Source organism: Strix aluco, chromosome 9 (assembly GCF_031877795.1).
Source record: "Strix aluco isolate bStrAlu1 chromosome 9, bStrAlu1.hap1, whole genome shotgun sequence".
Taxonomy (NCBI): domain Eukaryota; kingdom Metazoa; phylum Chordata; class Aves; order Strigiformes; family Strigidae; genus Strix; species Strix aluco.
Genome location: NC_133939.1, coordinates 11,684,247 through 11,712,246, shown reverse-complemented (window position 1 = coordinate 11,712,246; position 28,000 = coordinate 11,684,247). Strand labels below are relative to the sequence as shown.

The 28,000-nt window shown below is 41.1% G+C and overlaps 1 protein-coding gene across 1 annotated transcript; it reads left to right on the top strand.

Annotated features, from left to right (window-relative positions):
- Positions 1–629: 629 nt before the first annotated feature.
- Positions 630–27,488, top strand: WDFY1 (WD repeat and FYVE domain containing 1). Its single transcript, XM_074833698.1, has 12 exons — positions 630–842; positions 7,708–7,775; positions 9,463–9,536; positions 10,755–10,809; positions 12,156–12,306; positions 14,966–15,078; positions 17,669–17,795; positions 19,403–19,508; positions 21,817–21,918; positions 22,665–22,795; positions 23,819–23,927; positions 24,643–27,488. The coding sequence occupies exons 1-12, from the start codon at positions 706–708 to the stop codon at positions 24,700–24,702; spliced, it is 1,233 nt and encodes a 410-aa protein (XP_074689799.1). The 5' UTR covers positions 630–705; the 3' UTR covers positions 24,703–27,488.
- The last annotated feature ends 512 nt before the right edge of the window (positions 27,489–28,000 follow it).

Sequence of the window (28,000 nt, the reverse complement as noted above, 5' to 3'; positions counted from 1 at the left end):
AGCTAACCACGTGGACAGTATTCACATGCACAATCCAGCTGCTTAAGAACTTGAAGGATAAAGGCTTACAGCTGCTTCTACTTTAAAAGACATAAAAAACCTAGCTAACATATTTCCTGTGACTACACATCCTTCCTCAGTCCATATCCCTCCATTAATTGCTCCAGGGGGAATATCCTTTTCTTTGCTGCCTTGTCGTGGCCCCAGGCGGGCTGGGCAGGGGCAGTGAGCGGGGGGGGGGGGGCGCTCCTCGGGGCCCCACGGTCACGGCAATACTATTTAACAGCAGCGCTTTTCCTAAGCCAGAGCTCTGTGGTTTGAGGAGGGGAAGGCAGAGCCAGCCCCACAGCCCAAGCCACGGGTATGCATGTTTGAACCCAAGGCCACCTTCTCCTCCTTGGGAAGCCACAGCCCTGTGCAGGTGACCCTTCCCCAGGCCGGGTAGGCTGCCAGGGACCCCCCCGGCAGCCCTGAGCCAGGTGGGCTTTTCCCGCTCTTCCACGAAATACGGTCTAGCGGCCCTGCTATTCTAGAGAATACGCCGGCCACCGCCCCGCCCTACGCCGGAGCGACGTCGGCGCGCGTTGCGCCGCTACACGGGGCACCTCGGCCCGGCGGGGCGGCGCCGCTACACGCAGTGTTACGGCGCCGCCGGGCAGTCCCCGCGCCGTCAGCTGATGGGCGCCGGGCCGGTCCCGCGGCAACATGGCGGCCGAGATCCACTCGCGGCCGCAGAGCAGCCGGCCCGTCCTGCTTAGCAAGGTCGAGGGGCACCAGGACGTGGTGAGCGCCGCGCTCCTCATCCCCAAGGAGGACGGGGTCATCACGGCCAGCGAGGACAGGTGAGCGGAGGCCGCCGGCCGTGGTGCCTCACGGGGCGGTGCGGCCCCTCAGGGCCCGCTCCCCCACGGGGGCTCGGCGAGGGGCTAGGCCGGGGCGGCGGGAGCGGGCGGGCAGGGCAGGCCCGGCCCGGGCGGCCCCTCGGCGGAGGGTCGGGTCCCCTCCTTTCCCTCCCTTCCCCTCCCTCGGCGGTCTCAGCTCCGTGCGGGGCTGGGGCTCAGCCCTCCGATCCGGGGCGGCGCGGTCCCAGCGGAAGGCGGGAGCCGGCTGAGCCGGGGAAGCGTGGCGGGGTGCAGGGGGAAATCGGTTTTTACACTGTAACTTTGCCAGGAGGCACACGGCCATGACTCTTTGCCTGGAGCCATAAGGAAATAGCCGAAGCTGCAGTCCGAGGGAGGAAAATAATATTAGCCGGCTTCCCGCTGGCGGAGGGAGGCAGCGGCTCAGCCCGCCCGGCTGCGGGTGGGAGCGGGGCGTGGGAGCGCGGAGCTGACAGCGTTCCCCTGCTGATGGGAAAAAGCTGTTGTACTTCATGCGTGCTTTCCAGCCCCTGCGAAGGAGATGGAAAAGTACAACTCATTTGTGTGTGTAAAGGGGCTCTGCAACGGCTGTGAGCAGAACCAAAAATGGAGGAATATGTTTTCCCCTGCCTTTAGCTGTGCAGGCTGAATCACTGGTAGGTACGTTACCGCTTCTCCTCTCTGTCAGGAGAGTTGGAACTCTCCGAGCTGCTTCAGTCAAAACAAGCCCGTTCTGATGGCTCAGTGTGAAGGTCTCTGCTTCCTTCTGTCTGAAACAGTTCAGGGAGTGAGTTGGCAGATCTGAGGGGAGCAGTGGTGATGAGCTGCTGAGGACAGTGGTTTCTGGTTGGAAGGGAAAATGTCTTCAGAGTCTAATCCTCATCCTCAGCACTGGCTCACATAGCATGTGAAACATCTGGGGCAAAAGTTGGTAATGTCATTAAGCAGTTATTCAGATAAAACAAAAGTGGAAATGAGGAAGCAGGTAGCACAGGGGGTTGTTGATTAGGAGGGGGATACGGGGTCTGCAGTGTAGTGGAGAGAGTGGAATTTCCCCTGTGCTATGTGGAAAGTGACTTTTAAACGAGAAGAGTAGTAGGAGATGCTTCGTAAGACCTCCTGCCCAGAAACTGCAGCAGTGTTTCAAAGCATGTTAAAGTATGAAAGTGCATTCTTTGAGATGTAGGGGAAGGGGGGGATAATTTTACTGTTATAAAACTTTTAAAACTGAATTTGTATTAATTTTGCATGAATTCTCATTTGAAAAGCCTGACCTTGTGAGAAACAGTGGGGTATGAGTACTGAAAATCAGCAGAGCTATGGTGTTACCTGAACTGATAAACTAGGTTTTCTGGCATTTATTTTGAGGTCAAAAAGAGCAAACAGACCAGCTAGCAACAGCACATGCTAACTTTATAAGCTTCCTGTTAGCCAAGGCATTCAGGAGGTGGGGGAGAGGGCAACAGATAAAGTGCAAAGGATGTAAACTTGTCCTTACCTAAGTGAAGTTTACCAGATACTAGTTTTTCATTAGCTGGCATTAAAGCAACAAAATCTGTATAGGAAAAATTTTGCCTATGTAAAAGCAGCAGGATTTAAATCTTGACTCTTTGAAGCAGTAGTACATACTGCTACTTGTTGAACCATGGCAGTAATTGTACCTAGCTTGCAGCAGTGACACTTGGATGTGTTAGGTACGTTTTCTGGCTTTGATCGAAAGATTGACTTGGTTGGTCTCTTCCCTTCCTGTAGAAATGACTATCTGTAGTACGTGTTGGGTAACAGATTTTGGATGAGACTGAGCAGCTTCCTTTTTATTGCACTCTTACATGTGGTTGTTCTGGTATCTTAGTATTGTGCAGGATGAAGTTGGCTTTTTGGGTGACAGTGTGGGCTGAATCTTAAATTGTGTTCAGTTTGTTTTGATGCACTTCCTGAAGGAGAGAAGGGAAGATTAGCAATTTTTAAGAGTTCATATCTGAGTTAAAACTGAACATAATTTCGTGGTACAGGCTTGCAGAGGCTTTCCTGTAGCAGACAAAGGCAGCCTTTAAACTTAAAGGTCTAATGCTGAAGGTTAGCAGTCTGCATGCTTAAACTGTGTTGATAAGAGCCAAGGATGCAGCTGCATCTTTATCTGGGCAAGTTTTGATGTCAGATACAGACCTGTGCAAGGAGAGCAGAGGCCGTTACCCATCTTCGGTGTGTGTAAATTTCTAAGAGAAGGTTTGGACTCAAGGCTAAATTTGTGTAGCCTGCCTTACTCTGGGAGTTTAATCAAATCTTTTAAACTTTCAGAAATTGTTGCACTGTATTACCTCTAATCTGGGATACCTCCTACAGTACATCAAAGCCTACTCATTCATGTATCCTTCACCTACAGTTTAGTATGTTATCAAACTTACTGCTCTCCTGTTTGTTCACTAAAAATGGGGTGTAGGTGTTAATACTGCATAACTGATTATGCTGCTAGCAGCGAGCAAAGTACAGAGTTCAAGAAGCAAAAGAGCTGCTGTGTACACCAAAAAAGTAGGGCCAGAGTATTTTTTATTACATCTTAATACAGCTAAGGCTGTCAAGTATTTCATAATAACTGGTCAGAGGAATGTGTTTACAAGTTAAGTAGTGAGGAAAACATTGGTGCACAAACATTCTCCAGGAATGTTGTAGCTTATCCTCTTGTTAGAGGAGTTGGAATTCTTTCTATTTTAAATTATATTTCCTAGAATGAGAAGTAATGGCTCTCTTTTTTTGAGGGTACAAAAGATGCCAATAGTTTATCTGTCAAACCAATAAAAATCTAGTTCTTTTTTTTTTAAGTTTTGAAACAAAAAAAGCAAGAAAGAATACCAGCAGGAGTTAAAAAGTTTTTTTTCCCAATCAGATTTTTCAGCAGGGTACTTGCTATCTGTGAAGCTTTCTCAGAACTTACCTAGAAAGGATGATTAACTCTGTGTCCCTGTGAGCATTTTGCCTGACCCTGGCTCCAAGACAGTGTTTGGAATTGTTGCAGTGTGTCCCTCAGCTTGGGCAGCCAGCTCAGGTACCAGCTGTGAGTTAGATCTGTCTGCTCAAGGCTGGCTTGTGTTTTCTCAGAGCTGAGATAGGCCAGGGTGGGCTGCACAAATCTGTGATACAGGCAAATATCTGGACTTAGACTTATTATCCTTATTCTCAGCAGACTAATAACTAAGGCAAGATGAGTGTTTCCTATCTGTAGTTGGGGTTCCTGAGGGATGATAAGCTAGTGTACAAGACCCTAAATGCAAGATGAAGGTATTATATTTACCACAGGCTAACAGGATCTCTAGGGTCACTAGCACATCTGAATGTGACCATCAGCAGCTGCTATTGCACTGCAACTGCTGCTTAAGTTGAGGTATTAGGGGTTTTTTCAGTTATGGAACTCAAATACTGGTCAAAACTAATGTTTTAGTGAGCAGAAATTTGATAAAAAGTGTCAACTGCAAGCTGTGTCCTTGAGCTTGCATTGCACCGTGATTAAACCAGATTCCTAATGCTGTTTTGGGAACACAGTCAATAGCAGTCTAAATACTTCTGGTTTATTTTGGCTACCAGAAAAATGCCATCTTCTGATCTTGCTAGGAAAACAGTTGTTAGTGATTGATTTCAGATAGGAAAGTTAGTGGTTTGAAGGTGTTGGAAAGATGCAGTTCTTGGAACAGGACTAGTGTAGCTCCATAGTACTTGCTGCAGTGCTCGTATTGTAACAAGTTTGGATTTGCCTGCTAATCTTTCATCACTTCTTTCTCCCTGACATTTGGGTTTCAGAGGGCAGCTTATGTGGCATGAGCACAGATACTGTTGAAACACTGAAGGATCTTCTCTGCTCTCAAACCCCAGATTTTTTCTCCAGTACTGTTAGGTGCTTACTGTGTAAAAGAAACAGCAATTGAGAACAATAAAAATCCTTGGAAACTGGTAAGGTCACATAGTATTGCTTAATCATGGCTTTTGTGTATGTGTTTCTTTATATTATTTAAAAAAACCCAAACAAAACAAAACACCCTCTTTGAATTACTCTTTTATAAATTTGCGTGCTTTCCAGCTGAAGGCAACTTCTGGTTCAATACTCAAATGTGTTTGGAGGTCTTTTTTAGTCTTGTTTTACTTCCTCCTGCCACTTTCAGGTATCTGAGTCAATTAAAAAGTGTGTATCTGTCTCTGGGTGCTCCTTAATGAGTTTCAACATTTTTACATCCTTACTGAGACTGCTGTCAAACAAACCTGTGTCTTTCTAGGCCCTTAATAGGGAATGCTTAAGGAAAGTGGAGTGGTAGCCAGCTCTTCTCAGGTACTGAGCACAGGCTTCTTCATTAAATAAAGACCAAGTTTTGAAAAGAGTGCTAAAGACTCCAGGGTTGATATGGTGGTTCTCATAATAAAACAGTTTCATTGTAGGAGACGACTGTGGAAGCAGCATTACTGGGGGACTTGTCTAGTCCTTTAAGCTAGAACTGGTGTTTCACAAGTTAATTTGTCTGGCAAAAGGAGATGCACCACAACAACAGGTCTGTAGGAGAGAGAACTGAGGAGAAGTGGATTTTGGCACAGGTTATTTGCTGACTACTGTGAAACAATCTCTTCAGATTTTGCTCAGTCAGATCTTTGTATAATTAGATATACAGCTGTCTGACAGCTTGTCTTTGCAAGCATGAGACTAGGGAAGTCTAAATCTTGCTTAAACCAAAATAAGAAGCTTTCAGAAGTTAATTTTGCTAACTCTTGCAGCTATTTGCTTAGACTCTCAACTTTAGTGAGGGACTGTATTGTAGATGATCAGTGTACAAATTACACTTCCAGGAAATAATTTGGTTAGAAGAAGCAAATCCTTGCTGCTTTTATATTAATTCCTAGTTTAGTATAATTGATCAGAATACTGAAAGGAAACAAAAATCTACTTTGGGAAAATCAGCAAGGCATGATATCACTACAATAACTCCTAGTCTTTTTATATCAAAAATAGTTACATGATTTTGGCTATCAGTGAAAGAGTTGAATTAGTGGTGGAAGCTACCATCTGAGATGTTTAGAACAGTTAGATATGATGGAGCTGCTTTAAAAAGCAGATTAAAAAGCCATTAAAAATACATAGGTGCTAACCCGTGCTACTACTGGCATTTGCATCAGAAGAATGACTTGGAAGCATTGTTTTCTTCATTTCCTCATGTTACCAAGAAATCGCAACTGCTTTTCTGAAGTGTTAACTTTCTGACTGTGGGGCAGGGTGTTGATTATTGTAAAGGGGAAGTGATAGCTTTTAAGAGACAGTCTTAATGCAAAATATTTAATGCACTGATGTGCATTTGCCACTGAACTGGTGGAAAAGTGACTTGATTCAAAAGCTAAAAATCATTGTTTTGAGGCAGTGTGTACTCAGCTGTACTGATTTCAAGTTTTAGAAAAGGCAAATAGTACATTAAGGGTGAACACTGTCAGCTTTATTTTTGGGTGGTCTTTTAAAGAAAAGCCCTTAAATGCGTTATAGAATTGGAACGCTACCTTTGTCTTCAACCTGAAAAGTTCTAGTCCTGGTGCAAGATACCAGTCCTCTCCTGTCCTCTTTTTGTTAAACTTTTACTGGCAATCCTGTATGATGTTTAGCAAATCTATCCCCTATTTTTTTTCTAGAAACATCTAAATACCAGGCCTTTTTTTAGTTAAAAGTAAATAAAACAGCTCATCTTAATGAAGTCTCTTGACAGTGTTTCCAGGTACACGTAGTTACTGATCATTTAGGTTTCCATTTAGGAATGAGGAAGTTGGATTCAAACAGTAACAAGAAGGCGAACAATGGTTTGGAGAGGAAATTTCAAGTAGACCTAAAATAACCTTAACACTGTCTACATGTGTGCTCTTAACTTCTTGATGTAGATTCCCTTCAAATGTGTCTGTTGTAGGAATGTTTTTAATTGACAGTAACTTTCCACTTCCTTGCTGATTCTCTTATGTCCCTCCTCCCAGGATTTGACGGTCATGAGAGTGGTATAATGCTAAATGTTCTCAAGACTGTTTTTCCTTTCCTTCCAAGGCCTGATTACTAAAAACTTTTTTATAAATAGCCTTAGCATTCTGTCCCAGTCGTCTGGTCAACTTCTTTCAATTCCCATTTGACTGGCTAATCAATCCTGTTTGTATTTAGGCCAGAAGTAGCAGTGCTGCTATGTTGCTTATCCTTTGTGTTTGTACATGAGGGAGTAGAGGCATGGCTTAGAGGAAATAATACTGAACTAGATATGATGTCCTCTGTGGATCCATACATCAATATTTGGGGATGGAGATGTCAGTAACGTGTTGGTCTGGAGGATGAGGTGCTTGTTACTAATATTCAGTATCTGGCTTGCTGAAGATGAGTTGTACAGGGAAGCTGTAAAAATTCGAAAGTTCAGACTTCCATAATGGAATGATTTGCAGTTCTTTTTTTTAAACACATCAAACACTTAATCTGCTATAAATAAAACAAACTGTGGTTTGCTCTGCCAAAGCTGGGAAGTTCCTGCAACTTGAATTTGACTTAAATCAGCCAGAGTCAAGGAGAAGGAATTAAAGGGATGTAGCAATTTCTGAGGTGAACTGAAATAGTATTTCCATTTCATACTTACTAAAACTCAACGTATTCAGAATCCAAGGGTGGCTATTCTCAGTATTCTTAGTATTATTATTCTTGTTATGTTAGACTACTATTATTTAGAGGTTGTTCCTCTAACTATTATGTTTGAGTAGCACAAAAGCTAAGAGGATTTGAGCTGATACATAGTCAATCAGCTGGTTCAGATGCAAAGGATGATGCACTTACTGTCTTCTCCCTGCTCTTCCCACGACACAGAACAATACGAGTATGGCTGAAGAGAGACAGTGGACAATACTGGCCCAGCATCTATCACACCATGTCATGTAAGTACAATGTTGGAGAAGGTAAGTGATGGCCAAACACAGCATGGATTTTGTACCTGTGCCATTTCTCCAAGTGCTGGATTCACTCAGGGATTGTAGATTTGGGAACTTTGCAGCAACTCTAGCTCAGGCTTTAATTTGAAACTAGCTGCGTAGTGGATGAGATCTAAGGCAGCATTCTGTCAGAACCAGATCCTTCACCAGGTAAATCGCTATGCATCTGCAGCTGTAAATGTCTCAAATGCTGGCAAGTAACTTGTCTCCTGAATAAGTGAGCTTTTCAAACCACTAGCTGAAAGTTCAGACATAAGAATATTCTCTGCTTTCCAAGGTGTGCATATTTTTTTCTTTTTTCTTTTTTTTTCAGCATTTAGATTAGTAAGAAAGCAATACTGAGTAGCAGCTTCAGTGTGGAGTAGATCTTGAATGTCAGTGTGCTTTTTTGATTTTGAAACCTCACTCAGCCTGGGTGCTTTGCTGTAACTTCTTTAATGTAGAGTTGCCACCTAGAGATGTACCACATATAACAAGAGGGAATACAATGACAAAGTAAAACATTGTACAAACAAAGGATAGTCTTTGGAATTACAATTTCTGTAGTAATTTGAATACAAATGTTACATGAAGACCAAAGAGTTGGACTCCTTGATGTTCTCTGGTTTTTTTCAGCTTCAAGCTGAGTAGCCTACAACCTAGATTAGAAATGCAAACTGTAATCCTCTTTTTCCTAACAGTTGGTCTAAATTACAGCAGTTGCTACACTTATCAATTTTATAAATAGACTATTCAGATTGTGCTCTAAGAAGGTTTATACAAAATACAGTGTGCCTGTAGGTAATTCCAAGGGATGGACTTGTCCTTATGCAGTATGACCACTGTAATATTCCACACTGTCCTGTCTGGCTTTAAATTTATAAAAACACCTTCAAGGCCACAATTTCTGAGGGTCTTGGAGAAGGTACTAGTTTAGAACAGTATATCCTTCTCATCCTTGTAATTTGCAAGTTTAATGAGGACATCCTTCACGGAAATTTTTTTGAAAAGTTTTCACTAGGACACTGCTATAATTTTGTTGTCATTGCTTTTCACATTTATTTTAACTCTTAATTTCAGAAAGGGAAGTAGGTCTTCAGAGGTTTTCTGCTAAAAGAGATTGTATGTTATCTCAAAAATATGAGGTTTTAAAGTTGCATATGTTGAAACATGATTCTGTATGAATTTGATGTGCAATTACATATTTGTCTAGCAATTTATTCTCTCTAATGATGCAGTCCTCAAATGTAAAGAATGGAATATGGTTCCTGTATACAACTTGGGGCTCCATTTGAGATAATTTAGTGAGCTCAAGTTCTCAAGTCTCACCAGCTGCACATGCTGTTGCTGCTAGCTAGGCTTACAGGCTGGGTAAAATTCCTCTTAACTGTGTTGCACCTTGTGGCAGGAAATCATGTTTGCATCTGGTTCCTAGCGGTATATCTGAGTTACTGTAGTAGTGTACCTTTCCTCAGCTTCACATATGGGAATTTAACTGTCCTACCAAGGAACATTATCTGTGTAGGCTAATTTCTATCAAGCTATTTAATCTTAAACAGCTTTTTGTCCTGAGTGAAAGAATTGGTTTTAATAAGTTATGTTTATCCTAATACCTCTATTTCAGTAACTGTAATGTGCTTGCTTTTTTTGACAGCACCATGTTCAGCCATGGCTTATCATCATGATAGCAGACGAATATTTGTAGGCCAGGATAATGGGGCTATCATGGTAAGTTGCTGTGATTTTTCTTCAGAATCTAGATGATAATTTCTTATATTGTCTGTGAGCACTAGGTGTTGCTGGCAGCTGATAACCTGTTTTCTTTGCCTTCTTTTTGGAATGCAGCTACTGCTAAATGGCTGAACTTCTTAGCAGTTCATCTGAGGTGTACATGGGAGGACTGCAAATAAACAAGGGTTCTTCTAGCTAAATGTGAGCCAGCTAGCCTCAGGAAGTCATTGAGCCATTAGTGTAGCAGTGGACCCAAACAATTACACTTTGTCAGGGAATTATTTTGAGGAGTACCTGAAGCTGGGCGGAGTGCCATGGCGGTGCACTAACAGGTTGTGAACTGCAGCTAGCTTGCATCTGTCTAGAAGTATGGATCTGCCTGTATCTCACCATGCACAAGTCTCTGAATTTTCTTGCTGCAGGTCTTTTTATGATATGGAAATTTCAACACTAGCTCTAAAATTACAAGAGGCAGGGTTGATTTATTTTTTTCTGGAAGTCTTCCTTCTGTCTTTCTATACTCTTGCTGTAATTGCTCTCCCTCTCCTGGAGAGCAGATACATATGGCAGAACAAAAAGTGGGTCTGTGTTTTTCCCCTCTTTCTTGGCAAAGGAGGGGTGACTTGTGACTCTCAAATGCTTTAATGGTTTCCTTTCTCTGTGAAAATAAGGTCAAAATAATAACTCTTCTGTAAGGAGCCAGGGTACTGCATGAATGTCGTAAATAGTGATTCTACTGATAACTACTGTGAATAGCCTACACAGAACTACATAGAATAGTGATTCTAGTGATAACCACTTGAAATTCTAAGTTGAGACTTAAAATTTCGGTAAGCCTAATGGATCAAATAGAGAATACTTTCACTTACATCTGTCCATTATAAAGTTTCAGATACCTAAATCCTAAATATTACAAGATACAGTTTTTTTTGTTCCTGCTGGGGTCAAATGAGATCATATCTCTTCCTATAATCTCCCTTCAGCAATCTCGGTTCTGAAAGGATGCTTAGTGTTGAAAATGTAGCTCACTAATAACTTTAATTTACAGTTGGTGTGTTGGTGTGCTATGCTCCAGCCTGAGAAACTGTGAGTTTTTAGTGAGATATATATTCCTGCTATGCAAATTTTGGCCAGTGAGGTTACTGCTCTTTTTTGGGTATCAATATCACATATGTCACTGCGGTATCTTTTCTAACAGTTCCACTTTACTTTTAGGAGTTTCATATTTCAGAGGACTTTAATAAGATGAACTTTGTGAAGACCTATCCAGGTAAACTGTTAACCAGTGTCTACAGTAACATTTGTGGGAAGGGGAGGCATCTAAAATGCTTAGGAAACTGGACATCGTCACAGATTAATCAAGTCCAAATATGCTTTAAATCTGACTGACCTTCTAGTTGTCACTTAGTTGGGGATAACTGTCGTAAGATAAATGTTCTGTTATTGAGTAATCGTCAGTCAGCTGAGTCTGAGTTGCAGTCATTATCATTAAGTTCAGCACATCATCGGTCTGCGAGTGTAATGAGCCAGAACTAGTGAGCTCAGATTTTGCTCTTCAAGTGAAGTAGTTATACTGCATGAATGTTAGGGTAAGAGCTTTCTAAAGGTGCATTTTGGTATTTGCAGTTTCTATCCTTACTTTCTGTAATCACTGGGCTTGGTTACTTCTAGCTGAAGGTAAGAGTCCTTGCCCTCTCTGTCACCTTAGGAGAGCAATAAGGATGAAAATAGGGATGTAGTTTTCAGGTACACAGGGAATAGGAATTGTTCTAAAATTTATGGAGATGCTAATTTCAACATTTGTCTGCACATCATTAAAAGAAATATAGAATTCAATTGGTTGAAATATTAATATGGAAGACCTGAAGGAGACTCTTAAAGACTGCAGATCATGTAGTGAAACAAAGTGCAGTTTGTCTTGTGACTCCCTGACACTGATAGAAGCAATGTTCTTGTTTAGGAGAAAAAGACCTTGTTCTTAAAGCAACAAAACCCCCCTTTATCCAAGGGAAGATGACTTGACAACTCAGTCAAAGGAAGTATTTGCATCTTGGAGGATGGGGGGGGCTTCTTTCTAATGTTCATGTAACTTCTTGCTTGGTGGCAGCATTCTAAACAAAGCTGTGTGGGATTTGGTTGCTGTCACAGATAGCTGTTTGAATGCTGTGGACTAGATAGACTTTCAGGTGCTTAAAAGCATAAATCTGAGCATAGGTCCCCTGGGGTCAGGAAAATAGGCACTTAAAGCAATTAAGGTTTTTAGATGTGTTACATTACACCTCAGAAGTCCTGGCCTAACTAGAGGAAGCTAAGGGTTTGCCTGCTCCTTAACCAGAGCATCTTGGGTATCTAGGATGAACTCTCTTCTCTCTCAGTGGGAGAAAGACTTAAATTAGCTGACATATTTGGTTCACTTAAGCTATTCAGATGGCAAATACCAAACTGAACAATGCTAACCTTTTAATTCAGCCTGGAGGCAAGTATATGATGGTAAAAACATCTCCCTGGGGCATTGCTTAGATACCATCTTCAACCTGTGTGTCTCTGAATTAGAACATAAGGACACATCACTTAGATTTTTAGGAAAAACTGCCCAGAATCTTTTTCTTCCCACAGCTCATCAGAATCGAGTGTCTGCTATTACTTTCTGCTTGACATCAGAGTGGGTTATCAGCACTGGTCATGACAAGTGTATCAGCTGGATGTGCACCAGGAGCGGGAGTATGCTGGGGAGACATTACTTCACCTCTTGGGCTTCATGTCTACAGTATCCTTTGAAAAACAATTGCTACCCTGAAACTGGAAGAGTACTTCGTTCATTTAGTTCAGTTTGTTCCCCCCGTTTCATGTAAAAAGCTAGTGTGAGTCATGCAAGTCTGCAAACCCTTATACTGATTAGGTGTTTAATACCTTTATTTCTGTTAGCTGTCGTTAGGCAGTAGAAGGGGATGTTGTGACCTTGAAGTACAGAAATTGCAGTGTGTACTAGTTCCTAATTTTGAGATGTTTGTCTGTAGCAGCTTGTGGAAGTGACCAGTAACTATCTATAGCCTGACGTGTATAATTCCTAGGCAAGTCACTTTGTTTCAATGGATGCCGGTGTGCATTTGAGTCCTTCTAGAGCATGAAACATCATGAAAGCCTTTTGGACTGCTTTAATTTTTCTACCTTTGCTCATGTTAATCTTTTCTATCTTTAAGCTATGGGGTACACTGAAACTTTATTAATTACTAGTAGTAATCTGTGTGCGGTTTGCTTTTCTGCAAATTGCATTTAACTGTAGCATTTGTAGCTTAAGAACTGCAGTTGTCTATTCAGCTGTAGGTACTTCAGGGCATTCTTTATCCTATGGAAAAGACTTACAAACCCAGTATCTTAAAATGTAGTTCATATATCAAAACTTTTGAGCATGAGTTAAATACTTTAAAGCTATTTTTTAGTACTTGTTAATGGTGGCAGTTTAGATGTGGCTGGACAGTAATTGGAGGTACTGATTGGTGTATGAGGATTAATGGCAGTAATGTAGAAGTGGCATGATTCAAAAGGTGCAAGAGGTCAACGACATCTCTTGAAAAAATAAAGACCTCTCTAGAATTGCTATATACCTGTGCAGTGCTAAGAAACTAGGAGGAATGCTAACTGCTTGGTTGCCAGCAGCATGTCTAGCCTTTTGAGGTCTCCCATCTATGCAGACCCTGCCTTACTGACTGAAGAGTTGGCCGGTTTGTATTGTTGTGTTGTTGCTCTTTTTTGCTGTCCTTATTTTAGAGTTCCAGGGGGCTTGTGTCCCACAAAACGTTTTATGTACAGCTCACCTCAGCTGAATGCAGCACAGAACTGGGTTAATACTGGGGGTAGGGGGTGGGGAGGGGAGACTAGCTCACAGAAGAGTCTGGCGCCTCTGAGCCTCAATGTTTGAATTCAGTGGGTTCTGTATCAAACACTTGCAAATAATGGAACAGTTCAGTATGAAAATGGAGAAAAGAATATGACCTTTTCTACCAAGGTAATAAACCTCCACCGAAGACCATGGCATTTGAAAATGCATTGTAATTGATCCTGCCTCTGGACTTGTGTTTGGAAGAACTAGCTTTCTGGTCTGTGTACTAGGTGCTTGGTCTCCCTATCAGGAGGTTCCTTAGGAGTTATTTGTTAATGATTGTATGTGTAAGCTTCTGAAAAACACAGTAGAGTGCCTATTCTTTACTGGATTAGTGGGGATAATGGTAGCCTGAACTTCCAAGATGAAGAAAGGATCACATATTCAGGGACTTAGTGGATTTGTTGAAAGCTAATTGTTTATCTCGAGATTCTGAAGGCTTAAGAGATTTCAGAGTGTCATCAGATGGCTTCTGCTTTTTCACTTGTGGTGGATTTTTTGGTACACTGACTTTTTAAGTTAGCCTTTTCTATTGCGTAGAATAGGCTACTTTGCTAGCTGCTGCTTGTGTTTTTGTGTGGCTCCAGGAGGACAGGTGAGTTTATACACAACTCCTGGATTATGTGGTGTCAGCTGTATGGGTTTTTCATAGCTCTTGCTTATATCCTGAATAGCAAAAGTCTTCTAAAGGTGGCAAATGATCTAGTTCTATCCAGTTTACTATGCTTTAGTTTCTGAAGACGGTAGTTACATAGTGACAAAAACTGAGTATCAGAAAACTGTGATGATGTAAAATGCTTTTGCCAAACATGCCACCTGGTTAATAGATCCCATGTTAGGATGTGGTGTGGCTTTTATGTCACTGTGAAATGACAGAACCCTTTCTGAAATACAGTTCAGTCTTCAATACTATGCTCAAGGACCTGCTTCAGTACACTTCAAAATGCAGAAAACAGAAGAAATTAGATGGTCTCACCTAAGTAGCTAGAACTTTGGCAGTATACTTCCACTGTAAGGTAAACTAGCTGTGGAGGTTCAGCATCCTTGTAGCTTAGCTTCCTATCCTGGGGGCATCAACTAGTATAACATCCTAGAAAACTAAGAGTTTATAGGAGCAGATACTAGGTAGGACTGAGTGCCACCTGTGGTCCAGTGAGGTGCTCCTCATGGTAGCTCTGCACTGCAGCAAGTAGCCTGAGGAGTTCTGGTATCTCTTGTAGATCATGACTGTGTTCTGCAAATATCTGCTAGAAATGGTCTAAATCTACTTGGCTTGCTTTAAACCAGGGGACGGATTATCTCATGGCTTCTCCAGTAGCTTTCTAAAACTTTTCTCATATTGTCTTACTTGCATATGTAGGGAAGTGTGAGAAGAGAGGAACGAGAAAGGTTTTTATTACAGTCTCCAACCCCTTTAGAAGTAGTTATGTAAATATTTATCTGGCATATTAAAATGTTCTTTTCCAATTTGTTTAGACTCCATAGCTGACAGCTGTGCTACCTATCTCTTAAGAGCAAATGAGGCTTCTCCTTGACTGATGTTCAGATATGATCATGAAACTCGGCACGCATTTGTTGGTGATTATTCTGGACAGATCACTCTCCTGAAGCTTGAGCAGAATACATGCTCAGTTATCACAACGCTCAAAGGCCATGAAGGTAAAGTAACTCTTCCTCTTAATTCCACTTGACCCATATTATGGTACCTCTTTGTAAATCGGGATGAGACATTCAGCTTTATATCTACCTCTTAAGGATAGATATTGGATAAACAACTAGTGCAGGGTAGTAGCTATCAAAAGCTGTTCAAAGCTGTAATATGGCTATCTCTTAAAGAACAGACACATTCTCGCTATGGGGAAATCTTAGCATTATCAATACTGACAGGTATTTTTATTACAGATGAAAAATAAAGGTAAACATATGCATTTGATTAATCACAAGTTAGCCACTAGATGGCCACCTTTAAAAATTTTAGTCTCCTTAACATTGAAAAGAAAGGATGCGAATGTGTTACTTTTTTTTTTTTTCTGGAGACCTTGTAGTACTATAATACTACATAAAGCAGCTTTAGCAGTGTCCAGACTAGATTCTAAAAAGCCACTTAATTCTTCCCAATGCAGATTTTGCTGTTCTGATCAGTATTCATGAGACTCTAGTTCAGTTTCCTATGTTTAGCTGAAACTAAGCTATGTGCAAGAAATCTAGAGAGCCTTTTAGAATCAAAACTGTCTAGTCAAAGACAAATGTCTCATCCTGTGTAGTATAGCAAGTCCTTATATCAAATGAAGAACCAAATAGTATGTAACATGATATGGAGCCACTGTCTGCTGTAATGAGTAAGGCAAGAATGTAAACCACAGAAGACTGTAATTTAATAATATGCTGAGAGAAATAAACGAGACTTAATGCCTCTTCCCATGTGGTACTGGCAGCTTTCAAATCAGCTGACTACTGTGCATTTAGGTAGGGGTGAATTACTGGGTCATGAGTCTCTGACCTGCTGGAACAGGCTGACTTGTTTAATAGCTGTAAGCATAGAGTAGACTTAGCTAAAGCTGGGTAGGCTCCTGATTTACAGATGACTGTAAAATGATAAAGCTGGTTCCGAATGTGGGAGGCAAGTTGAGATTTTCACATGATAAATGTCTCTTCTGATTTCAAGCAGAATTTGAGATTCAGTTAAGAGCAAAATAATTCTCCTGGCCCTAGAGACTCCTTTACCTCTGTATGCTTTAGCACTAGTCTGTGTGCAAATGCAACTCCTTGATACATACTATTGTTAGTCTGAAAGCAGTACATCTCAACATGGCACTATGTATAGTGCGTATTCTATCTATTGAGTTGTGGTAGGCTTCCAAGCACCAACTTCAGCAGTGCTGAATATTCGCATAGCAGACAACTTTGACTTGTATGTAAGTTCCCAAGGGGACTGTGATTCTCAAAACAAGAATTGATCTAGTATAAAACGTGATTAAATTTGAAGTGTAATAGTAGCTACTTCATCTTTCTTCCTTTTCTTTTTTTTTTTAAAGCAAAAGAGATGATTTGTTAACCTTTTTACCTCCGCAGTATTTGTGTAATATTCTTAACGCCTGGTAACTCTAAACTTTGATGACATCTAGTTCTTCTCTGAGTGCAGCTGTGTTTGCCAGACTTCAGAAGTCTGACTTCATCTTGTTTCCTTCCTAGTTCTTGCCTTACTGTGACTTCATAAGCAAGCAGTGTTTGCTTTGCAGTTTAAATGGTTTTAGAGCTTGTCCTTCAACAGTCAGCTTCCAGAATTCTCCATATGTAACAGCCTACTCTGAGTAATGCTGTGATAATACTCAAACTGCCTTTTATGGTGCAGATGCTCACTGTTCTCTGAGACAAGTATTCTCAAATGGGTCAGTCTGATAACAGTGTAGCCATAAAGGAGGCAAGAAAAATCTCTTGTTCCAGAGAGCTGGAGAGAACTGAATTGTGCTATAATTACCATTCATCTTGCTTTCAGACTAACAAGGGTTTTGATGACAACTGGGCAATGGAAGGATGCTTTAAAGGGAGGAATGTCTGTAAAGGAATAAAATGTTCCTGCAACTTCAAAACTATAGGTGTCATGAGTGTCAAAATTACTTCTTTAGTCTGCTGTCTACGTTGCCATGCATACTGCCAGATGACTCATTTCTTTCTATGTGTGACTAATGAGGTACACAGCCAGGTTGGGCCTTCTGAAATCTAGTTGTGTAATTTAGTATCTAGTGGCCAGATATGCTAACAGCAGTGAAACTGTCACTTAGTTCCTTATTCAAACTATTTTAAGGTTGTAAATTGTTATGTAAGGGAGTTGGTTTACTTGTGAACGCTGCATGCTGTCCTGCAAACACTGACCAACCACTTTATTGTAAATACGACTCTCTGTTTGACAAGTTCTAGTACTTTTCATCTTCCAAAGATCACATAGCAGCCTGCTGACTCTTAAAACCAACTACCTAAATACAAGGGGCAGAAGGCCAGTAACTTGAACTTTCTGGCTTATGCTTTGCATCTAACTTTCTTCTTAGGGATGCTTTGTTATGTTGTCAAATGCTCTTTGCCTCTCTAGCAGGACTGTATCTTGCTGTTGCATGCAGTCCTTTGTGTTAACGGTTCAATGTCTGTTACTGTAGTAAGGGAGTACCTCAGATTTCATTTTAATGACCCAGAAGAGCATCATTGTCTTGGGGAGTGGCTCCCTTAGATCTAACTGCAGAATGTTCTTTCCTAGGAAGTATTACTTCCCTGTGGTGGGATCCTGTTCAACGATTGCTCTTCTCAGGTGCCTCTGATCACAGCATTATCATGTGGGATATTGGTGGAAGGAAGGGGCGAACACTGCTGCTCCAGGGACATCAGTATGTAATGGTGTCTTATTTTTCCTACATGTTACGTAATGAACACAGAGTCCTGGGAACACTAAATAGCATGGCAAGATATTTGAATCTTTGTGAGTAATGTAGAAAACAACTTTTTGCAGAACTCTGAGGACTTTGAGGGAGAAGAAGGATAATCAGCACTAGGAAAGCATTACTGATAATTTTTTGTTGTTGTTGTTTATGTTTGATACTTCTAAACCTTGGGTAATAAGAACATAGTATAAAAGTAGGTTATAGAAAGAGGTGGGTAAAAATCCTAAATCATCTTGCTTGGACTTTATGTAAAAGTTGCATGCTTCTGTATTGTAAATACTTCACTGAGTTGCCTGTGAGGGTGGGACTAGAAACTTAATGTATGTTTGTGTACCCATGTAGAATAAGCTTCAATATGTTCCTGTTCTCTGTCTCTTTCTATCAGTGAGGTGATAAACTAATTGGCTAAATTACAGGGGTGGTCCCTCGACTTCAGAAAAGCATGTCACATCTCCACTGTTCTGTGGATTAGGTAGTTGTCTGTATTTAATCAACTTTTTTTTTTACAGAGACACAACACTAGCTGCCATTTTAAAATCTAGGGCCTTAATTCAGTCTGACAGGCAGTTCACCACTGAAGATATATTCTGTTTAGAAATGCAGTGGTAGTAGAGATCTTGTTTGTGTTTAAAGATGTATTTGTATAGTGCATTCTCCTCTTGTCTAATTCCATAGATGCCTCCATCCACCTTTGATCAAGACTGATAGCCTTAGCCCTAGAACTGTTGTTAAATCTTGAGGATTTAGTTTTATGGCTAAAGAACTAATAATAGAGTACCGGTTACAAAAAAGTAACTGAAGTCAGTGACTGGAGGACTTTATACTGCTGTTACTGCTGCATCATGTGTCCTGGTGAAGACTTTTAACACTGTTAGTTTCTCTTCAAACATCACACTTAGCATCAAACTTCATACTGAATGGGAAAGTAAGTTCTTCTGAGAAGCAGAATGACTTTTTTAATTCAACTTAGATGTTGCAAAGCAGTCCAATACTGTTGAGATCTTTTGTTAGTTTCTTAGGGTAGACTTTTATTTTGCCATGACTTTATTTAGGATTAAACTGTCTTATTGGTGAATGCATGCTTTGCTTTGCAGCTACAGACTTATTTGTTGTGATTTGTTAGCAAAAGTGGAAGCTCTGTCTGCTTCACAGCTGTATCTTGAAACAAATATTTCTCTTTATTCTTCCAGTTGTCTCTGTTTTGATAACTGGCTCTACTTGCCAACACAGAAGAGTATTTGTACGCACTCTGAGCCAGTTGACACTCAGCAAACTGTTAATGCTTACGGCCTGTAAATGTTAACAGGGAACTGTACTTCTGGTATTCTGGTCAAGCCTATAAAAACACTGTTCTAGGCAACATCCTGGTGCTAGGGTAGTGCTTAGGTGACAGCATCTGTTCAGTTGTCTTCATAGCTCTATTTAGACTTAGCAAAGTGTTTGGAAATCAGTTTTGGCTTCCTAGGTAGCTTTACAATGATAAATCGGGGTTTGCTGGGAAACTAAGCTTTCTTTAAACACTAATGGGTAAATAGTGTCTGCTTTTTTTGCAGTGACAAGGTGCAGGCTATCTGTTACATCCAGCTGACACGGCAGTTGGTATCTTGTTCAGCTGATGGGGGAATTGCTGTTTGGAACATGGATATCAGCCGTGAAGAGGTAAGATCATGTCCTAGGTCAAAGACTTCCCCCCCCCCGCCCCGAGGCTGATGTGGCTTGCCTTAGTCAGTTCTGCAGGCTGTTTTCCTCACGTTGCCTGAAACTTTAAGCCTGGGTGATATTACTAAAACCTGTTCTGTTCTAGTGGCTGTCCATACTGCATTGTAGTAGATGGATTCCCAGGACAGAAGTGCAGGACAGGCTGGGGATTGCTTAGAGTCTTCTCTCAATGGGACAACATGTTCACTGGAATGGCTACAGCCCTTGCTGCTGGAACACTCTAAAGGAGTCAGGCTTTTGCAGTAAAGACACCAATGGACTGTGCTTCAGCAGTCTTGAAATAAGTTCTCAACTTGTGTCAAAGCAAGCGAAGAAGCGAGATGCAGTTCAGAATGTAGAGATTCAGTCCCCAAGCAACATTTTTTGTAGAGACCTCAGCAAACAGCAACTGAGCCAGCCATGCACATTCTTTCTGCATCAGTTCATATCCATCATAGGAGCTGAGAAGATGTATATTACTACTGTCTTTGGTTAAACCATAATTATAGGAGGTACTTTATGGGGGCAACCAAAAGGCTTAGCCTTCCTTGCCCTGTTGCTTTTCTTTAAAGGTAAGTGTCCTGATTAAGAACTGTTTTCTGACATGGGTTGAGCTGTCACCTAAAACACACTGAATGCTCTATGTGATACTCCTAACATTTTCAGCAGAATGGTCTCTCCTCAAAACTTCTGCAATATTATGAAACTTTGTAGTTGCAAGGAATTGACTTCTAATACAATTGGGAAAACAAGATGTGGCTTGTTTCTTTTCTGGATCTGCACGCAATAATTAAGGGATTTTCTAAATAATAGACAGCTTTAATACAACTGAAATAATATGGTTAACTTAGAAGAGCTGTAATATCTTAGAACTTTTTGGAAAAACATAATCGAGCACAATCCAAAAGCAAAGAAACCAAATGTTTGAAGAATGATGAACATACTGCCTCTGAAGCATTAGCTAGCAAAGTCATGTTGTAGGGTATCTTCAAATATGCACTAATGCACATAAGACTAGAAGACAGACACTTGATTAGAGGGAATGGTAACTCCACTGACAGCTGTACTATTGATGTTGGGCAGTTCCAACTGTCTGTTGGTAACTGTGTTGGTAGTGTTAGCAGGTTTTTACCTCCTATTTAATGCCTGAAGTTAAGATGAAAAGAACAGGAAGATACCCTGTTTTTCTGTTAGAGGGAGCCAGGAAGTGGATTGTGTTCTCAAAAATGCTATTAAGTGAAAACTGCTATTGTAAGTAACTGAAAGAAAACAATTTGGAACATGTCACTTGGTGGAGAGGCAACTCATTTGCTCTACTCTCCTCCCCCACGCCCCATGCTGGACTTGTTGGTAGTAACATTTTGCACTAGCATGGGGGAAGGAAGGGGATGCAATAAAGTTGAAGATGTAGGAACTGGACATCTGGTATTGATAAATATTCATGGTGAGATGGTGGTGCAACTGACAGTACTATTGTTTTAGTACTACCAACAATGAATATAAGTAAATTGAGGAGAAAACCTTCTTTTTTTCCAGCTTTCATCCTGTCATTTCAGGGAGACTTCCCCATCAGGTGTATAAAGTTGTATAGAATATACATGTTCTAATTCAAGCCTACATACTAAAAATATTGTGCCGCTGTTTCTATCCCTTACAAGGATGCTCAAAGTATCTGAGAGTGTTGAAATGTATGAAAGCTCTATTTTAATTTGTCCTAGTCCATTTATGGCAGAACAAATAGGTGGGTGGGAGAAGGGATGCCTACTGAAGATGCAGGCAGGATGGAAAATGCAGATGAGTTCTTAATTATTTTGAACTGCAATCCTGGGGAAGCAGAAAAGATACTTCCAGAATTTACTTCTGGATGCCCCCTCTTAGAGGGGATGACTGCCCCATAGCTTTTACAGCTTTGATTACACTAGCCCTTAAAAATCATCTAGGCAACCAGAGCAGTGAATACCTGCAGCAAGTTTAATAACTTAGATGTTTGAATTAGTTTTCTTATTAAGGCAGTAACATAACATACTGCTGTGGGCTTAAAAAGCATAGGAGGTGTGTAGGTAACAAATAACTGTAGTCTTGGGTTTGGGGTTTTTTGTACTAAACTTCCTATGTACTATACCCTAGGCAATCTACTGTTGTAATATCCAGAGATGAAACAGGGCATCTTTCCAAGTAAAACTTTACTTTGGGTTCTTAAAACAAACTTCCTTGGCTGTGGTATGAGGAAAAATAATTCTGATTGCTCGCATCTCTTGCTCTTTTGTAGGCTCCTCAATGGCTAGAAAGTGATTCCTGTCAGAAGTGTGAACAACCTTTCTTCTGGAATATAAAGCAAATGTGGGACACAAAGACATTAGGGTTGAGACAGGTGAGACCACTGGTTTGAGTGCTTAGCTGTACTCCAGCACTTAAGCAAAATGCAAACAGAAAAACACTAAAGCTGTTAGACCTTTTAAACTGTTGGTATTTTTGCTGTTTTGAAGTGAGGTTTTATTGAGAGGTCACAGCTTCTAGGCAGTGCTAAGAAGTTTCCATATTCTGTGGAAAGTGCTGGGGCAAAACAGGCTGTGCTGGGAGTGCTCTGTTGGATTTCTTTGAATATTTCTATGCACTGGAGCTGTGGATGGCTAATCCTCAGGTGTTGTGTTAAGTGGCACACAGTGCCCCATAACTGAGCAAATTGCAGCCTGACATGTTGTAGGGTACTCGGTTCAGTGAAGCGGTGACAGCCCTGCTCTTACTGGGCTAGAATGTGAAAGCTTTCCAGATAGCTTTCTTTTTGGAGGAGCTGGACAGGCACCAAGACTCGTCTGTTTCTGGCTTTCTTAGACTGTTATTTCCTTGGTTGCTTGCTCATCCTTTTTTTTCCCCTGCTCCCAGAAGGAGCTTGCAAAAGGAGAAGAAGATGGGTAGGGAGAATATGGAGGCTCCTTAATGGCCAAGAATACTGTTCAGACCTCCAGAGTCCTTGGTTGAAGTAGCAGAAGACTTCCTAACAGGTTGCGAAACAGAAGCTTTGGCGTTGTTGTTCAGTGAACACTTGGTAAGGTGGTCACGTGGCACAATATTGTGATTTTTTTGTTTGTTTGTTTGTTTTCTTCTTCCTCCATGAAGCATCATTGCAGAAAATGTGGGCAAGCGGTGTGCGGCAAGTGCAGTACCAAGCGGTCAAGTTACCCAATCATGGGATTTGAGTTCCAGGTCCGTGTCTGTGATTCCTGTTTTGAGTCAATCAAGGATGAAGAGTGAGTATTAAGGAGTGAAAAGTCAAAGTAATACTCCTGAGGTGCAGAAACACTTGTGCTTGCTCCACATCCATACACAATGCTACAAAAACATGCCAAACTGACTCTCTGCTAATAGGCCACCTTTTGCTTGGGCACTCAAAGCACTTCAATGGCAGAGATCCCTCAATTGGCTCTGCAAGCTGATTTGGATCAGATGTGGTATTACAATCTTTTTATCTACTTTATTTCTTCTTTTCCATGAGCCCAGATCTAGAGTTGAAATATATTTGTCTCAAGATTTCTATTTAGGTAAACGATATTGATTGCACCTAAAATTGCTAAATGGGTGCCTGACAACGCATCACAGCTGCCAGGATGTATATGCATTAGCTCATGTACACTTACTGAAAACTGTTTCTGTGGGAGTATTCTTCACAGCCCAACCTTATTTTGCCCATGCAAGCAAATTGGGTTAAACATCATTTGCTGTCTTGTTAAGCTCTTCTTAGCACTGAAGGAACCCCCTTTTTATCTGGATATGAACAGCACTTTGCTGTTCACTGTCCTGTCACCTCCTTGTATACCTGGAGTGCCAAAGGACCACAGTAATCAGATGCCAATTTTGGAGGTGTTTGGGGTTTTTTTTTTTTTGGTGGTGGGGTTGTTTGTTTGTGTTTTTGTGAAAAAGGGAGGTGCTGTGCCCTAGTTGACTCATTATAGCCAGCAGAAAGAAATGTAGCTGAGCTTGACTTTTAACCGAGAGTAGAATTATTTACTAATGCAGTGTCCCACTCCTGTTCTAGTATTATTAACAGTCAGGCTGCAGAAGGCCAGGGAATGTCACACCTGTATAACTACACAGGCAATGCCTTAGCATGACTTGCGAATTTAATTCTGTCCCCTTGAATATGGCACTGCAGTTCTCAGGACTGATTTAGTAGTACTTGAGCAACTTAATTTTCTTGTTTGTTTTGCACTGCTATAGTAGTGCCATCAAGCTTCATCTGATGGCTGGCTTTCATTTGAATTGTTCTTGTGCAGCCGTACTTCCTTGGCAACCTTTCATGAAGGAAAACACAACATTTCACACATGTCCATGGACATCTCCAGAGGGCTAATGGTGACTTGTGGGAGTGACCGGATTGTGAAGGTATTCATGTACCTCTTTCCTGCATTAGATATATTTAATGGAGAGCTAATATTTGTATATATTTTTTTTCTTTCTGACAACTGTTGCTACAAAGCTAACTGCTGTGGGCAGCAAGAATTGTATTTGTCGCAGACTGTTCTTCCTGCAGCTGAACGAGGAGATGACCTGTGACTGCACTGTGTGGAGTCAGAACTGGTTACTGTTGGTGTCCTCTGGACAAACAAAACAGTCATCACCAGTAGGGGAATCTGCTAGCAGCCTTAAAGATACAGACATGATGAAAAAAGTGCTGGCTTCCTTTACTCTGAGCTCCCTGGCTTCTTGGAGCATTGCCCCTAAAAGCCCTGGTTAGGGAGACAGTGACGTGGAAGTCAGACTGATGTAGAATCTTGCTGTGCTTAAGCTGTACATCCACCATGCATGTCAGAACTGAGACTGTTCCAGTGTGTCCCTGTAAGCATGTTTATAACAAACTACATAGCACTTTTTAAAATGGACTTACAGAGAACTGCTAGAAGACTCTCTTGAGCCCTAAGTTTGGCTTTTGGATTGTAAGGCTGGTATAACTCTTTATGACATTTTCCTCAAGTATAGTTTAAACAGTATTTGTTACCTTGTGTCCAGAGAGGTCTTTGTTTGCTTCTATGCCTCTTACAGAAATACTTCTTAGGTCTTATAATAATGCTATGTAATTCTCCACAATATTTTCTTCCAGATCTGGGACATGACGCCAGTAGTTGGTTGCAGCCTTGCAACTGGCTTCTCTTCGCGCTGATCTCATACCTGACAGGTTTATGCACCTTATGTACAGCAATATGCACCGAATGAATGGAATCCTTCTTAAGAATACTACCGCAAACACTGGTTGCTTGATTCTTCTCCTGCTGCTGTTCCAGGATGGACAGTCACCTTTGTAGAGCACGGCTTTTCTGTTGGGCTCACCAGGAATCTCCTCGGTGCGGAAGTGCAGTTTCACAGCCTCTTGGACTAACGTAAAATGGCTTACCTGCAATATGACACCTTGATGAAAGGACCTGTTGTTTCTCGGTTTACATATGTAGTGTTAACAATGTGCTATCTCTGCTGATATATCTTGTACAGATACCTTGTAGCGAAAACATTATTGGAGTAAAATGAGTGTAGTAAATTCAACTTGTGCAAATAGTAAAATAACTTATTCTCTCTTCCAAAAAGCAGTTCTGTAGAAATACTTTTGAGCAGTCGGTGTCTAAACTGCCTCCAAAAGGTATGTTGGTTATTCCTATGGAAGGAGGAGATACTTCAAAGTGGCAGGTAGCTTCTTTCAGATGAGATAGTAAGAGAACCTTTTATCACACAAGATTTCCTTTATTGGCTTTCTTGTAGTGTTTGTCTTCAAGTTCAGTTAATAGTGGAATCACTTTCGTGGGACAACTGTTGTGTTTAGGTAGCTGGTGAGTCTTCAAACAATTCTAGGCTCTTTAGTGTTTTAGCACAGCTAATAAACTTCTGTAGTTCTTACGAAAACATGCAGCCCAGCTACTCTACTTTAAAGACAGGCCGTAGGTATGAGCCATATACTTTGACAACTCTGTAATGCTGTTGGAATGGGAAGCTAAGCAAATCTGCCTTGTTAAATGTAATGGCTAAGAAAAAATGGCCAGCTAAATTTTAGAGACTTTTTCCTGTGGAAAGGCTGATGTTTCTTTAATGGTAGGGAACCTGTCTCTGCTAAAGTGAGCAATAATTACTGAGGTACAGAACAGCTGCTTTTTTCCCTGCACCTAGGTCCATTAATCCTGAAATATCTATATTGATCCTTTCCTGTTACAAAGCTGAGAACTATGAAGAAGAGCTGGGAGGCTTTTACGACTGTGCAGTTGGCATGTACAGGAAATAACTAGTGAGATATTGTCAATAAATTGGTCTGTCAGTTGTGTGAATTTCCTACGTTTGAACACTGTAAAGGAGAACTTACTTTGAAACTTTGAAAGCTAAGGTGATATGTCACAGAGTTTAAGCTTGGAGCTGAGATTTTTTCTGAAAACAGAAGCATGTGTGGTGAGGACAAAAAATGTGGCTAGGTCAGCTGGCCTGGTGGTGTTGCACAACTGTCAAAGGTAATAGGCTCTTTCTGGCAGAGGACTTAAGGGTTGGCCTGTCTTTATTTACAGCAACAATCAAGTGGTGCTATGAGTGTTAGTGAATTCAAGTCCTAGGTGTGTAACTTGACACTAATAATCTGCACTGGACCATGCTGTAGGCTGAAATAGATGAAGATCATGGTATCATTAATGTCATGAATCACTTGCATTTTAAGCCAAAAAGCTGATAGTCTCCAAAGGACATTAGAATCCAGAATATGTTAGTTACTGTTATTTTGGATCTGGCTTTGTCTACCTTTCCATGGGTCTTCTCTGGAAGTTTTGCAAAGAGTCTTTCAAGTTGCTAGGCTTATTGGGCCACTGAAGAATAAACAAAGCCTTCTTTTGTGGGAATCCCAAAACTTGTCTTGCCTTCAGTTTGGGATTTAGCACTTGTCACACTGGTTGCATTCATCCCTTGCTACATGCTGTTTAGCTTACGTTTTTTGTGAAGGCTTATTTCTAAGCTATTGAGAGAACATCAGCTTGTACTAGAAAAAAGTTGCAGCTTTCATCTCTGAAGGCCTTCACCCTTGTGAATTAGGAAGGAAACTGAGTTGTTGGAGGGGTGAATAAGCCCTGATAATGCTCTGCATTTACTTTCAGACTTCTTCCAGAGCCAGATAGGAAGAGAATGGAAGCTTTCTCCCTTGTAGCGTGTAAGGCAGAACATGAGTTTCACTGCTAGAACTGTTCAAGATCCGACTGTGGTAGGGTCATGAGTTAAGATGGGAGATTGATGTAGATGTGGGATGAATAGCATATTTTTCAAACCAGACATTCTGAAACTTACACCAATGATACTGATATGTAACTCCTTTGCAGCTAGCACTCCTGAGCTTCATCTTTTTTTTAGTTCTGATTAGTCAGTGTGCCCCCTGCTCAGCATGCAGCTCCCCCCTTCCCTGTGACTACTTCCTCTGCTTCTTTACATTACGGTTTTGCCACTATATAATATATTCTCTACTACATATTGTTAAACCTAAGGAATCTATTTTCTATAATTGATATACTTAAAGATAGTGTCAGTTCAGATATAACAAGACAATTATGGCTGCTAAATCATTAGTCATTTAAATATACTCTTGGTGTTGAATGAGTAATGCTTACAAACCACTAAAGAGATAGTGCTTTGTTCATAAACAACTATTTTGAAGGCACATACTCTCTCATGAAAATGAACATATTTCAACTATGTCATCTCCAGTGTGCAGTTACTGAGAAGGCTTGATTTGAAGCATTACTAATCTCGCTTGTATAACCTCCTTCATTGGGGCAGGGAAGGGGAGCAATGGGTACTAATATGTGCTAATTCTTTACTAGTTGTATTTCTGTACCCTGCATAGTTAAGAGATGGTAGATAAATCTGTCCCTTGCTCCTTCTTGTCTGTTTTTTAAACTTTGATTACATGTACAATAAAATATTTCTTGATATTCACTTAGTCTATTTGGATGATCCATCTTTTCTTCCATTCCGTGAATGCACAACCCCCTTTGTATGCTCTGGCTCCTCTTTTACATGGGCCATGTCCAAGTTCTAGGTTGGAGGGAGAGCTTGTCAGCTGTGTTCTGTTGGAGCTGAATGAGCTGCAGCAGTGGGGTTAAAGGCCCATGATGAGCCAGTGAGCTGAGAGACAAACAACTGCTGCGTGATCCCAGCCTAGGGATGTATAACCCTATCCTGTGTACTGCTTGCCAGCTTGTATAGACCTCTCCTCTGGTTCATCTGGTTCCCCTTCAGAGGTCTGCAAAGGTTCTTACAGCATAGAGTATCAGAGCATCAACCCCTTCCCTGAGATCCCTTGGACTTGGCTGAGTTAGAGAAATACTAACTTATGCTGGATGGGATAAGCAGAGTCTACCATATATATACAGAGGACACAAACTGCAGCCACAGGAGGTGGTTACACTTGTCTCATGATACTTTCTCACAGAGAAAGGATGGGGACA